A 14,584-nucleotide genomic window follows, 5' to 3' on the forward strand; every position below is an offset into this window, starting at 1 on the left:
TACTCTACCAGGTGAGCTACTGAACTAGCCCTGGTTTCTCTTGAGTGTTTCTGTTGAATTGTCTGCCAGTACAGAAACACTGTTGGCACCAAAAGTGCCCAATTTCACTCAGTGTGGAGTTGTATACGACCCTATAATTTGGCACTCGCAGGTGATGTACTGTGGTGACTCGGTTGGTAGAGCAATTGCGCAGTATGCCAGAGAGCTGGGTTTCTGTCAAGCCTCCTTTCTTTTACCCCTAAAATGTCTACCTGCATATGGCAAATTATAAAACAGTAAGAACACAATGTTAGTTACTGCTTTAAAATGAATTATTGTTTAATACCAGGTGTGCCAGTTAATAATTCTTAATTTCGTCGCTGGAAGCAAGGGTTTGTGCACAGTCTCAACTGTTACGTCAGTATGTTGCCAGGACAGCACCTGTCAAAATGCCTGCTTTTCTTGTTCAATCAAAAGAAAAATGCGAGTGAAAGCCATCGTATCCTTCTGGAAACGTACGGTGACAATGTCCTAACGCAAAACGCGCGTTGGTTTCGACGATTCAAAAGTGGTGATTTCAACTTGAAAGACAAGGATCGCCCGGGCTAGCTAAAAAAATTCCAAGATGCCGAATTGCAAGCACTGTTGGACGATGATGATACGCAAACACAACAACTGGCAGAGAAGTTGAATGTTGGTCGCCAAACCATATCTGATCATCTTCATGCCATGGGAAAGATCCAGATTGGGCGACAAGTCACGGGAAAGTGATTTTACAGCATGACAACGCCTCATCACACACAGCGAAAGGCGTCGGACACACCATTTCTGCACTTGGTTGGGAATTCTTGCCCCACCCGCCATACGCACCAGACTTAGCCCCTTTGGACTACCACTTGTTTTCATCGATGTCTCACTCACTTTCCCAGCAACACTTCAACAATTACGAAGATGTCGAACAATGCCTTGCTGGCTGGATCACCTCAAAATATGAACGATTTTTCTGGGAGGACATCCACAATTTGACGGACAGATGGGCAAAACGTATAGCTAACGATCGTGCATACTTTGAATAAAGCATTTGTTACCTTTCTCCCCAGATACACTTGTTTTCTTTTGGATCAATTAAGAATTATTAACTGGTACACCTGGTAAGTGTGTGTGAGAAATCACCATATGTCTGAATTATATCACATAGTACATATTACTCCTAGATATGTATGCCATTTATTTATTTTGAACTATACTTGACATTAAGTTAGAGTACACAGACGTCACTAGCTGTTCCTCAGCACTGCAACTACTTTTTCCCCCTCGCATCAGCCCTGACATACAAATTTGAGAGAGCGTTCCATGTCACCTTCAGAGCATGGGTGACAACCACAAAAACTAAATCATTCCCAAGACCAAATACTTTTCAACAGTATACATGCAAGTAGGGGTACGAAGACTTATCACACACACTGTACGTGCATTTATTTTTTTCTCAATTGTTACTATTGATATTAAAATTGGTTGTGCTGACCCAAATAAACAAGCATCTAGTACAAAGAGTCAGGTAACAGCAGTGATGCTATTTGATATGCTGGCCAAGTGCCACCAATGAAAATGCTACTTGGCATGCGTTTGCACAATTGCTATTAAGAAGTTTTAATAATTGTAAAAATAATAATCTGTGAAAGAAGAATTTTATTTAACAAATATATGGATACATATAAATTATGTACAGAGAAATATACAATCTTATGTACAACCATAACATCAGGAATCATCATCATCTTCAACTCAACTGTGAAACTCGTCAACTGAAGAGCTAAGTAAATACCATGCCATTACACACTGCTTTTGTTTCATTTGCAATTCCAAATTGCAAAATGCACGTCATGGTTGTGGAACAAAGCTGCATTTGTCAAAATGTTCATTTTACCTGTTGAAGTGACAAAAAAATAAACACAAAATCCCTTGCGTTTAGACTGGGAAGTTGAAAACTGATAAATTACATAAAACCTGGAGTTTCCTGGATAAATGTGTGAACTTATAATAGTTTGCAAACTTAAAATTAATAGTGCTTCACTTATTTGGAAACGGGAAGGCCAAATGTTCCCGATATGGACACCCCAGAGAAAGCAAGAACGTCAAATCCTGCTTCATCGTCCAACATTCATACTGGTCCACTAACAAGAAAATGCAACACACAAGACAACTACAGAGAGAATAGCTAGACACAGTGAAAAAAAAAAAGGAACGTGCAACATTTCTTGTACAAAATATAACAAATTGCATATAAAATTGGAGATTCGTGACTTCCAATACTTGTTTCATATGCATTACAACTTATTGATAGCAATTTCACTGATGCTATCACACCACATTTTTCTCTTTTTAGGAATGTCACTTTTGCATGGAATTTTCCCAACCAGTAAAAAAATCAATCTGTCGCTAGTTGCAGAATCCATTCTTCAAAATCTTGCAACGTAGCAGGCACACAAGGAAACTGCCAACAGTACTTTTAAATGTGGTCAAGTTCATTTGCTATCTTTTCATAAAAACACTCCCAGAGCCCCAAAAAAGAAAGTTTTTGTGTGTCCAACAATAGAAGAGACAAGGAGTAGCTGCCAGCATATTGTAAGATGGACCTAACCATGTATTGACAATTGCTCTGTGCTTGCAGGAAGTGTCATACAATTTATTCCAAGAGTACACAACATTTGGTCCGTTTTCATTATTCCAGCAGGAGGAGAGAAATAAATGAAATTTAAAGAGTTTGTTACACAAAATAGTGTTTCTGTTGTGACAAAATTAGTATTTAAAGAGAATGAACTACTATAAAAGGAACACATCCCCTCCCACTTTTCGTTACTTTGTCCCCGTACTATGCTAAACCTTATTTATAAAGGGAAATATACGGTCTTTGCCTCCCCGGTTTTGGAACCCAATCGCCGCCACTGAACACATCAAAACCGCTGCATTTGGAATAAAGTAGCATGTATAAACACTGCACAGTGACGGGTTTTTTGATCATAAAATAATTGTTTATTAAATGTAATCTGCTCTTACAGGAACTTGAATGGTGCTATGTCAGTAGTTAACCAAAGAAAATGCAATGTAACAGCTTCAAAGATGAGAACAACCGTTGGATGTAGATTTGTGTTGCTTCATCCCAAGTTCATCACTAATTATTTAATACTTTTACCACAATTTTCTTATCCCCCAAAAAATAAAGCCAAACCTTTTATATTATCATCAGCCATATGTTCAGTAGCAAGAGGAAACTCATTCTCAAAAATGTCAACACCATTGCAACTGACCTATGCATTTACTCTGTTGCAATTCAAGAGATGGTATTTGTTCAAAAACCAAATGCCATCCTTTGGAATATATAATTTGCATGAAAATGCTGTTTTGCACTGTACAGTCATGCAAAAAAGTTTTCCCCCACAAAGCATTAATACCAATATCATGGGGGTAGTATTTCTTTCAAGACTGTACAACATAATGTACGAAGGCAAATCGAAAAGTCTTTCCCCCATTTTTTTTCAGCCGAAATAATAAACATGCAGGGAAATCAAAATATAGGAATTGTACTATGTACCTTGCCCTATATTTCCACATAGTCACCACAGCGGTTCAGGCATCCTTCAGATACACATGCTGATCAGCTTTCACCATTGGATACACATGGGCAATGTTTTCCGTTGTGAGCGAGGATGCCTCGAACACTCATTGTCATGAAGGTCTTCTCGGCCATTTTGGAACTCTCAACACCACCACCCCACACTTCTCAAAGCAAGACACTTGTCCCCATACATCAGCTGCATTTCCCTATGGATTTCCCTTACTCCATAGAAAACAAATAACACCGCTGATCATACGACGTGGAGTCAGAGAGACTGCTGGTCATCGGCAGATGCGGCGATGACTTAGCAAAATAATAAAAGTACTGCATTTTAAATATTTTAGAGAAGAAGTAAAAAATAAGTCAGAATATTCTCATATTTGTGCGAAATACGAGGTGTAGCTAGAAAAAAAACCGGACTGTTGTTACAAAATCTTTTATTGGTTATTTTGCACAATATGAACATTATCCCCTTCAAAGTACTCCCCTGCACTATCGATACACCAATCCATACGAATCTTCCACTTCTGGAAGCAGTGCTGGAAATCACTTTCTGAAACCATGTTCATGACCTCTGTCGCTTTTGTTTTCACAGATTCTATGGTCGTAAATCTGGTTCCTTTCAGTGCTGATTTGATCTTTGGGAATAAAAAGTCGCATGGAGCGAGATCCAGCAAATAGGATGAATGTTCTAACACTCGGATCCCATACTTAGCCAATAAAGCCTTGACTGACAATGCCGTGTGGGCAGAAACATTGTCCTGATGAAGAATCCATGACTTGCTTTTCCACAAATCAGGTTGTCATCTTCTTACTCGCCCACGAAGGGCGTCAGCATCGTAATGAAATATTGTTGGTTGACAGTTTGACCTTCGGGTACACAATTCGAATCAATTCACCGACATTTGCAATGTTTGATTCCGTTTTTGACGTGCAAGACCGTCCAGGACGCTTGTCGATCGCAATCACTTCTCGTCCCTCTTTAAACCTTTGAAACCACTCAAACACATGAGTGCGTGATAAACACTCATCTCCATATACTTTCTTCAACAAACCATACGTTTCTGTGGTGGATTTTCCGAGTTTGATAAGAAACTTCAGATTGATACGCTGTTCCACTTTCACACTTAATTTTTTTCCGACTCAGCACAGATGTACGGTTCACTTCGTCCACAAGCTACAGAAGAACTGAGTGCCATGCACCCTGGGCAATCACACAGCCGATAGGCAAGATATGACGTTATACACCCACGCACCACTTATCCTTGACGCACTTGATGTTTGTCGATAGCAACATCAATCTGTTTTTTTCTAGCCATACCTCGTACGAGAAGCGACACCATGAAATGGCTAGAAATATGCAAGGGATTCGCTAAGTTTAGCGCATCGGAATGAGAGCCCAGTACTATTCCCCATGGCCTACACTCGCCCCACGTTTCCTATTGAGAACTACAGTGTTCGCCAGCCCAGGTCATCGCAGAAAATGTGCGAATCTCTCTACCTGCTTGGAAGACACCCAACGACCGCTTGAGGTCCAGTCATAAAAGGCCTTTTCTTTCAGCTCCCATGTTTACGGCAGGGTTTCTCTGACGTCATCAGGATTAACTTTTTTCCGAGTGCTATTTCCATCATTGTGAAGCATGCAATGCAATGATCTCATACACGCAGTTAGTGATGTCATGAGTGAAATTATTTTTAAATAAACTGAAAATTAGACTTTCTTTCAATTATGTTAGACGAGCCATCTAATGTTAACAGTAGGTCTCAATTGTCAACTGTCGTGAGGGGTGTAAGGGGTGACCTTCCACATAGTACACCCTGGACTGCATTTTGCAGACTAATGAGGCTCTGGTGACTGGCACTATGGCCAGTATAATTCTGTGTGTGTTGTCCTGTCTTTTGTCCTTGTGTGTGCTGACTGCTCTTTAAATCCTCAGCTTTTAACGAAGGTCACAATATTTGGTAACATTATAGTATAGGGGTGACTGATTTCTTCAAATTTACGGGAGAAAGTACTTACGGAAATCATTTTCTGTAGCGTTGTGGAAGTTCGTGAATGTAGTTTTGATCCATTTTAATGCGAATACATATTGTTTTCTGCGAAAATCTCTGTCCGACATGCTGTTTCTGCTGCCGCCATTTGCTTTCTGCACGACAGCACGATGTTCCGTGTGTTAGATGACGAAACCCTGTAGTCAGTGTTTCAAACTCGCCGTGTTTTCACTAGAACATGACGTGTCGAGTATTTTTATTTTTTTTAACTATGCTTGCCTAACCTAAGTTAACCTAACCTTATGGAAAATGGTTTTTGGGGCTAACGTCGATGGTTTGCGAGGTATTAGCATAATTTCAAATCTGGGCATGAAAGTAGGTATTTTCCGGTGAACGAGGTTGCAACACTGCATAAATCGACAACACTCTCACAACGTGGCCTGAACCAGTACGCCATCGCCCGCCATAATGTGTTACAGAATCGAAATAACAAGTAACAGTAAGTACATGTATATGTAAGAAAGAGACATTATCTTAGTTAGAAATGCATTATTTCACCTTAGGAAATGTTCCGCATTCCAAAATAGTACGTTAGCAATGTAAAAAGGTGTGAAATATATGATTTATAGGTGTCACCCCCATACTATAATTGTAACCAATATTTTAGTAACACGACATTGCAATTATGCTATTTTAGTTCTGGTAAGGGGCTGGACACCATATAATGTGATGGGTGCAAAATAGCCTAAGTGCTGACACACCCAAAATTTTAATTTCAACTGTCTTGAGATTTGTGCATGAGATCTGTGTATAAGGAGGAGGGTCTATTGGTTTTACTGATGTGAGTACCGATTGTATATCTGATGGGTTATTTGTTCATGTAAAAATTGTCAGTAAGTAGAAACTTATTTTTGCTCAAACTTATGATGGGTCGGCAGTTATGTCGAGGCAATTAGCGGATTTGCAAAAGAAGGTCCAGGACGAGTACCTGAAGGTGTTAGTTACGCATTGCTGTCCCAGGGAAAGAATGAATTACCATGTATTCTTATCCATTTTGCCACACAAGAACGTTAAAAGAAAACCATCCCATCCTTTTCACAACCCAGGTGGTGGTATAAATCACGCTTAGTTAACACAGTTGAACAGTACAGGGAGACAATAATTGACTTTTTGATGACAACTGAAATGGACCGGGCAGGTGTGCACAGCGTATGGATTTGTGCACTTTTTGATATGCTTTCAAACAATATTTTCACCTTTGATGAAAAGTTTCTCTCGGGCTATCGACTAGGTGAGTTGTGAAGAAGATTCCAATCTTTCGAGAGCTATGGGTAGAAGTGAGAGTAATGTTAGCTATCGAAAGCTTGGAATATTTTTGATGTTTACTCAGGAGAAATATTGGTAAAATTTTCGTATACCGCAAAACGTATTTCTTCAATTTTACAGGAGAAAGTACTTACCAAAATGAGTTTCTGTATACTTTACGAAGGTCTCGGAAGTGTTTTTTCCCCTCACTTAATATATTTTGCCGGTAAATCATATATTTTTCAACATTAATGTCTCTCCGATGCACGAAAGCTGTTGCCTCTATGTCCTTCCACTATGTGATTCAAATGTTGCGTGCGTTCGCTGATGTAACCCCCGGTCAGTGTTTCCAACCACACAGTTGTTTTCAAAGAACATGACAATTTTAACTATGTTTGCCTAACCTAACCGAACCTACCCTAACCTTGCCGTGCATGGTTCGTAGGGTTTTCGAACCTGGAAAAAAATACAAAATCAGTAACACGAAAGTAGGTATTTTTCGATGAAGAAGGTTGCAACACTGCATAACCACTGATCATGGACAACGCTAGTCAAGAATTACTCGATATGTCCAAAATTGAGATTATTTGCATGAAAAAACTAAATGGCACCTTCAAGAATCCTTAGGAATGCAGAATACGTAAGTACCAATGTGAAAAAGATGAAAATAAAGGAATTTCAGACGTTTGGGGGTTACTGAAATTTTACCGAAATATTGTCCCCCCCCCCCCCCTTCCAGGTTGGAAAGGTCGACCCTGACATTTGACAAGTCTTGCGATGACTACGTAAAAATGTCACTCTTCGCCACTGGTGGAAGTGTTGAGTACTACAGCCATCTTTGCAAACTGACAGAGCAGCCGAGAGTTAACACTGGGCCATTCCAAGAAAAATCTATTGCATTGAATGTATATCTCGGTTTCTCAATCACAGTAATATTTCGGCTGAAAAAAAAATAGGGGCAAAGACTTTTGAATTTGCCCATTTAGATTAACTAGGGGAAAAATGAGAATTTTGAAAATATGAGATGCGATTACTAACATCAAGTGCACGGATAGGAGAGAAATGTCAGTTGATGTAACAACTGAGCTGTTTATTTGTGCAATTCCTTTTTCAAATTGGCCAGCTAACACCCGGAGTCTTCAATTGGAACACAAATGAACCTGAACACATTTTTTTTTATTAATACATGTGCCGACAGTCTACAGTCCAAGACAACAGCAGCTCTCACAGATTCATGCCACTTGACACTGTCACAGGTGCACTTACAAGAATGTGTATACATACATAACCTGTTCATCGTGCAGTGCGTATCACTTTATGTGTCCATCGATGGCTTTGCACAAACAGAAGGCGAGGATTATGGCCAGCAGCTGCACGAGACCCAGTCCAATGCCTACTCCAATCACGACGTTTGTGTGTTCAGCCACCCAGTCCTTCACCCTCTGGTAGCAGCCCTGACAAAGAGTAGCCATTGTTAGAGCATAGGTAATTGTAAGGAAAGGATTACATATTGTAACACCATGGTCAGAGCCCCCCCCCCCCCAAATCAGGTTTATTAGGATTTACAAGTTAATGGTATTGTTAACCTCCTTTAAAACACTATGAATGCTATTTTTATGCCATAGAAAACATTGTGGTTCTGTTCCTCCAAATTTAAGCTCCAGGTTCGATTCTGCAATCCCCCCCCCAAAAAAAAAATTAGGTTCCAAATTACACCCATGGGGAGGAGGTCAAACTCCACCCCCCTTGGAAACTCGCATTGTTCAAGTTTAAAAAAAAGCCCAAAGCTTGTTATTTTTTATTGTTAATAACACAAAGTTTAGTTAGTTAGGATTCAAGCAGAATAACAAAACTAAAAAAAAAATGGATAGATTGAAACAAAAATATAGTCTAAAAGACATGAAGTAACTTATATTTTTCATAGACAGGAGCATATATTCTAGGCTATCTGGGAAGCCTGAAGTCTAGAGAATAAAATTCAGGAGAAAAATCGATCAGAAATTGTAAATATTATTATTCATATCAGTGAGATGATGGTGCTGATTCTGGAGTTGGCAACCTGATTTCTTATGAGTTGGTAACCTGATTTCCTATGGGTTGGCAACCTGATTTCCTATGGGTTGGCAACCTGATTTCCTATGGGTTGGCAACCTGATTTCCTATGGGTTGGCAACCTGATTTCCTATGGGTTGGCAACCTGATTTCCTATGGGTTGGCAACCTGATTTCCTATGGGTTGGCAACCTGATTTCCTATGGGTTGGCAACCTGATTTCCTATGGGTTGGCAACCTGATTTCCTATGGGTTGGCAACCTGATTTCTTATGGGTTGGCAACCTGATTTCTTATGGGTTGGCAACCTGATTTCTTATGGGTTGGCAACCTGATTTCTTATGGGTTGGCAACCTGATTTCTTATGAGATGGCAACCTGATTTCTTATGGGTTGGCAACCTCATTTCTTATGAGTTGGTAAATTTATTTCTAGTCATAGCCTAGGACCAAGTGACATAGTGAGATGGTCCAGATCTTCGACTCGGTATACGCCACTGTTCGTAGTGTACCATTTAATCCAAAGAATAAATAGTGCTACAGTTTACGAAATTGGGCCACCTCGATGGCATAGTGGTAACATCACCTTGTAATCAGGGGGTCCCAGTGGAGCCACATGGCACAGTGGTTCGGACCCAACTTTATACTGTAGGTCCGGTCTCGATTAACCTTTCTGTGCATAAAGTGAACTTAAAACAATAATTCAATTAACCAAGTTTACAAAATTCCCAAAATTAGTTTTATGTGAGTAAAAGTTAATAACAAGATAGCATAAGTATTCATTTCAGTACACTAGCTGTTTGAAATGTGAAATAATAATAAAAATTAACAGTAAAGTTTTATCAATCCCCTAATCCCCCTCCCCCCGCCCCTAACCCCCCTCCTCAAAATTTCTAGCAACACCTCATGCTTAAAATTGTAAAACGTTGAAAACTGATGGAAACTAGTAGAAACTATTTACTATATAACAGCAATATGCTTAGAGTTCATGAAACTTACTTTTACGTTTTAAAAAAATGGTGGTTATTTCACTTTGAATTAGTTTCCACCAAATTTTCATGATCTGCATAGTTGAAGTACATCTAATTTTAACCCCTGTCACATTCCCAACATCCCCTTACCTTCATGTAGTATGAGTTGGAGTCACTGGGGTTGGAGGGGCAGTTGGAGTCCTTGGGCTCAAACGCTGTGGGGTCACCCTTCAGCACGCAGCAGGACTCCGGGACCACTTTGCCCCCCTCCTTCCACTTCTCCGACTCCTCGAAGTCTTTGTAGCTGTCCACTCCGCAACACTGCAACTGCAAAGTGAAAGAATTCGAGAGTTGTGACAACTGGAAAATTCTACTCCAAATGTTGAATTTTTAACCTTTGGAATTTCCAGGTAAGAAAAAATCAGTTAGACATGTATTCTGCAAACAGGTACAATGGAATCCTGGTATTACATTCCCATATTTTACATTTTCCCACATTATACGGAGGTTGTTCACTTTATATCCGACCATTTTCGATTCAGTGCTGCCACCTGGCGTATCATGCTTGAATTATGGGTCTGCTGGCGGGAGCAGTGTTGTGTCTGACCTTGTAGGTGCGTGAGTGTTGGTAGTGAATGTTATCAAATGGCGCCGAAAATCAACCGGTATTGGGAGGGTTACATAATGGCCCTTTTCCATGCTAAGTTTTCATACGTACGCATTGTGAAACTGTATGAAAAGTACCTGGCGGGTTCCAAATGGAAGAAAGTTGTCACAGTGGATGAATCATATGTCCATCTCACTGCTGGTGGTCACATTAGTAGGATCACATACCGTGACATTGACGGCAAGGGGCGCAGCAACTTTGTTCGTCAGTGCAGGGAAAGTTTCCCTCGTGGCTTTATGGTTGTGACGGGATTCGGATATGAGGGTAAGTTGATGATACGCAAGGTGGACAAAAACGTGAAGGTGAATGCGAGATACTTCCAAGACTCCATTCTGACACCTATCTATCGGAGAGACATCCCACAATTGTATGGAATGGACGCGAACCAGGTGATGATCCACATGAACTAGGCTTCGAGTCATACCGCCAGAACATCACTACGTTTTTATCAGGAAATGGCAGAGGAATTAGGAATTCGTGTCATTCCGTTTTGAAGACATTCCTGTGAAAAGCCCAGATGCCAGTCCAAAATATTTTTGCGCATTTGGACTGTTGAAATGACATCTTCAACATCGCCGCCCGCGCACCCTGGATGGTCTATGGAAAGCTTCCAGGGAGGAGTGGGACAGAATTCCCATGCCTGTCCTGTGCCGGGGCTTGCTGCAATGGAAACTGCGATGCGATAGTCCACAATGCTGGGGGTCCAATAGAACATGATCGGTGGTGGCGGCGCGGTATCTCTTAAGGTGAGTGCCCGTCAAAAATGGTCGGATATAAAGCGAACAACCCGTACAATCAATCTTGGATGATGCAAAATGGCATAAAATTTTCCTCAATTTTAAATTTTCCGCCATTTTAGGTTTCTTCAGCTTGGTGCCCTGCAAAATGTAAAATCAAAGTTCCATTGTAGTTTTTTTCTCAGCAAACCTTAGTTCTAACGCTTTGTGAGCCAGGAGTTAAGAAGGTACATGTTGCAATTAGGAATGTTGTGATACCAACACCAATGTATTGATTAGAATTTAATCACTAATACAAGTCCATACTTTTTTGGTGTCAGATGTTCTGCAGAGTCTGAGAACACTTTTGTGGAATCTTAACACATTGGGGTCTAACGACGGGCATAGCCCGCAGTGCACTTAAAGTCAATGTGGACAAAGGACGGGCATAGCCCATACTGCGGTATGCAAACACTTTGCCGATTGAACTACGGGCTATGTTCTCGTACTCTCATGTGGATGTTCATTCAAGCCGATCCGTTGAAATTCCGACCGCTAGGTGACTCATGTGCTATTTTTATCTCGACTGATAATTTAGATCCAGACTGCATAGAGGATTCCGCCTCAGAGTTTGAAGTTAGCGACGATTTTGATGATGCAGATGAATTTGAAGATTTAGAAGGTAGGTTATATTCGCAATAATTAATTGTTGACAATATAAACAGTGTTGCAAACTCTAGTATTCTATAAATAAAGTGAGAAGAGGTAATTTTTTTGGGTCTATTCATCTTGCCTCTTGCTTGGTTCTCCTACATGCACTGATGTATTTTTAGTTTTTCCATTTATTATTTTGTATAGTGTATGTCAAATGAAAATTTATTTTATCTATTTAGTTTATTTATTTATTTGTTTAATTTTTACAGATTACGCAGAACCAACTGATACATCGTCTGGTCCTGACCTGCAGCCACGTTTTCATACAAAAGCTAATTACCTGTAATTTGTAATTATATTTTGTTATGTGCACATACGAAGTATTCTTATGCAAGATTCAAAAGATGTATTGATAGTTTATGTAGTTAATTATTGAAATTTCCAGATTACGAACTTAAAATATCTCTATATCAATATTTGTTACAATGTTGTACTTTTTTTTTCACAAAACATTGCTGAAAAAAATATTCAAAAATGTCTGAAAATGAAAATAAAATTTAACAAATTTTTGTTCATTGAAAAGAGGAAGTTTTGTAGATTCAAGAAGTGTGTGGTAAATAAAAACAAATTAAAAATATTTTTTCTATGATTTTTTGAAAAACAACCAAAAACTGCAGACCAGAGGTAAAAATGCTGTATTATGAGGCCAGTCCCGAATGTGTTAAATATCCTTGAATTAATGGTAAATACAGTGGAGCCCTTATTTTACGTTCTCGGATTTTACATTTTCCTGCATTATACATCTCGATTGTTCCTACATAGCAACATATTATAAAATTTTCCTCAATTTTACATTTTAAGTTTTTTCAGATTGCTCCTCAGAAAAACGTAAAACCAAGGTTCCACTGTACATAACTTTCATTATTTTTAAAACAACATTGTGGGGAGAAATGGATTTTGTGATTAAATTATTATTTCATGTGCAATCAAAGCAAAACAGATAGATTGGTGATAGAAATCTATATATAATTAAAATTTATGAATTTTTCTGAACTACCTTAATTTGCCAAGTGAAATATGTACAGTAAGAGCATCAGTGTATGTCTGACTCGTATAAAGAGTCAGTAAATTTGAGATATGCAAGTCCACCTTACTACAAAGAATTTTACGGCACAATTACGGACATAGCACAGGAAAAAGAAGGGCAAACACCAACCTGAGACATGAGATAGTCCCACATGAGCGTCACAGCATCGGCCTTGTCCTTTGTTGCATAATAATTCCTAATTGTTGACTTCCACAGGTCCTTGGTTTTTGCCTCCGCCTGAAATGAATGAACACGCACAATACATAAGCAACTACATCATAGGATATCATAAAAACACGTAACTTCACCATTTTCATACACACAAGAAGTGTTTACACAAATGAATGCAAGTCTATGAAGAAAATCACCTACAAGACTTAAATTTAATTACACATTTGTTAAGTCATCTACACTAAAAACTTATTTATCCAAAACATTCAGTATATTATAGTGTACCCGAGGGATTCAGTGTGATATAACACTATACACAAAAAATACTGTAACTATTAATAAGATGTTATTTATTGGAACACATTCACTGTAAATTTTTTAATGTGCAGTAAGAATATTTTCCGTATTATTCAAAATTTTGTTTATGTGAAAATGGTGCTGTCCTATCAAATTCAGATAAATATTTGGGACTCCCCGATGGCGCAGTGGTAGCGTCCTCACCTTGTAATCAAGGGGTACCAGGTTCGATACCCGGTGGAGGCACATGGTGGTTCGGATCCCACTTTAAACTGTAGGTCCAGTCCCGATTAGCCTTACTGTGCATAAAGTGGACTTAAAACACCAAATCAATCCAATCCAAATCAGATAAATCAGTTTTTAGTATAATTTAAAAAGCATTTTTCATAACTAGTTCAGGAATCATACTCCAAAGATGAGAGCTACATAGCACAGTCATAAGAAATTTCGCTTTAAATGAAGATATCCTGGGTTTGAATTGCAGGTAACGCAGAGATCTCATCTCTTACAATGGTTTCACATTCTAAGTAACTAACTCTCTAGCCTTCTTAGACCCAAAGGTTTATGGCTGCAGCAACACAACCCTTCCACCTGTCCCTCCATCCTTACAGATTTTCTTTAAGTCCATCTCAACACTATCCCTCCATCTTCGTCTTGGCCTTCCTACAGGTCTCTTACCATCAGGTTTCCCAACAAGAATCCTGTAAACTCTTCTTTCCTCTCCTATTCGTGCCACATGGCCTGCCCATCTAAGTCTTCTTGATTTAATTATTCTAATAATACAAATTATGCAATTCTACATTATGTAACCTTCTCCACTCACCTGTCTCCTCATCCCTTTTAGGTCCAAATATTTTTCTAAGGATTTTATTTTCAAACACACTTAATTTATGTTCCTCTTTAATGTAAGGGACCAAGTTTTACATCCATATAATAATACAGGCAATATTACCATTTTGTATATTTTAACTTTTAGTTTGATAGGATAATGTAGGACATGATAAAAGTTTATGAAGAGAAAAGTAACATGCATTTCCTGCATTAAGTCTGCTTTCTATTTCCTCATTAATATCATTTTCAT

The 14,584-nt window shown here is 39.0% G+C and overlaps 1 protein-coding gene across 2 annotated transcripts in view; it reads right to left on the reverse strand.

Moving 5' to 3' along the window:
• Positions 1-1,650: 1,650 nt before the first annotated feature.
• Tsp66E (Tetraspanin 66E) overlaps positions 1,651-14,584 on the reverse strand; it is a 99,979-nt gene continuing 87,045 nt past the window's right edge. For both annotated transcript variants that reach the window (XM_083115559.1, XM_083115558.1), the window contains exons 6-8: positions 13,165-13,272; positions 10,062-10,238; positions 1,651-8,346 (exon numbers count right to left, since the gene is read on the reverse strand). In XM_083115559.1, the coding sequence (XP_082971685.1) occupies positions 8,203-8,346; positions 10,062-10,238; positions 13,165-13,272 (429 nt within the window). In that variant the 3' untranslated portion in view covers positions 1,651-8,202. The remainder of the gene's footprint in view (positions 8,347-10,061; positions 10,239-13,164; positions 13,273-14,584) is intronic.

The sequence above is a fragment of the Lepisma saccharinum genome, chromosome 30, assembly GCF_977018435.1.
Source record: "Lepisma saccharinum chromosome 30, izLepSacc3.1, whole genome shotgun sequence".
Lineage (NCBI taxonomy): Eukaryota > Metazoa > Arthropoda > Insecta > Zygentoma > Lepismatidae > Lepisma > Lepisma saccharinum.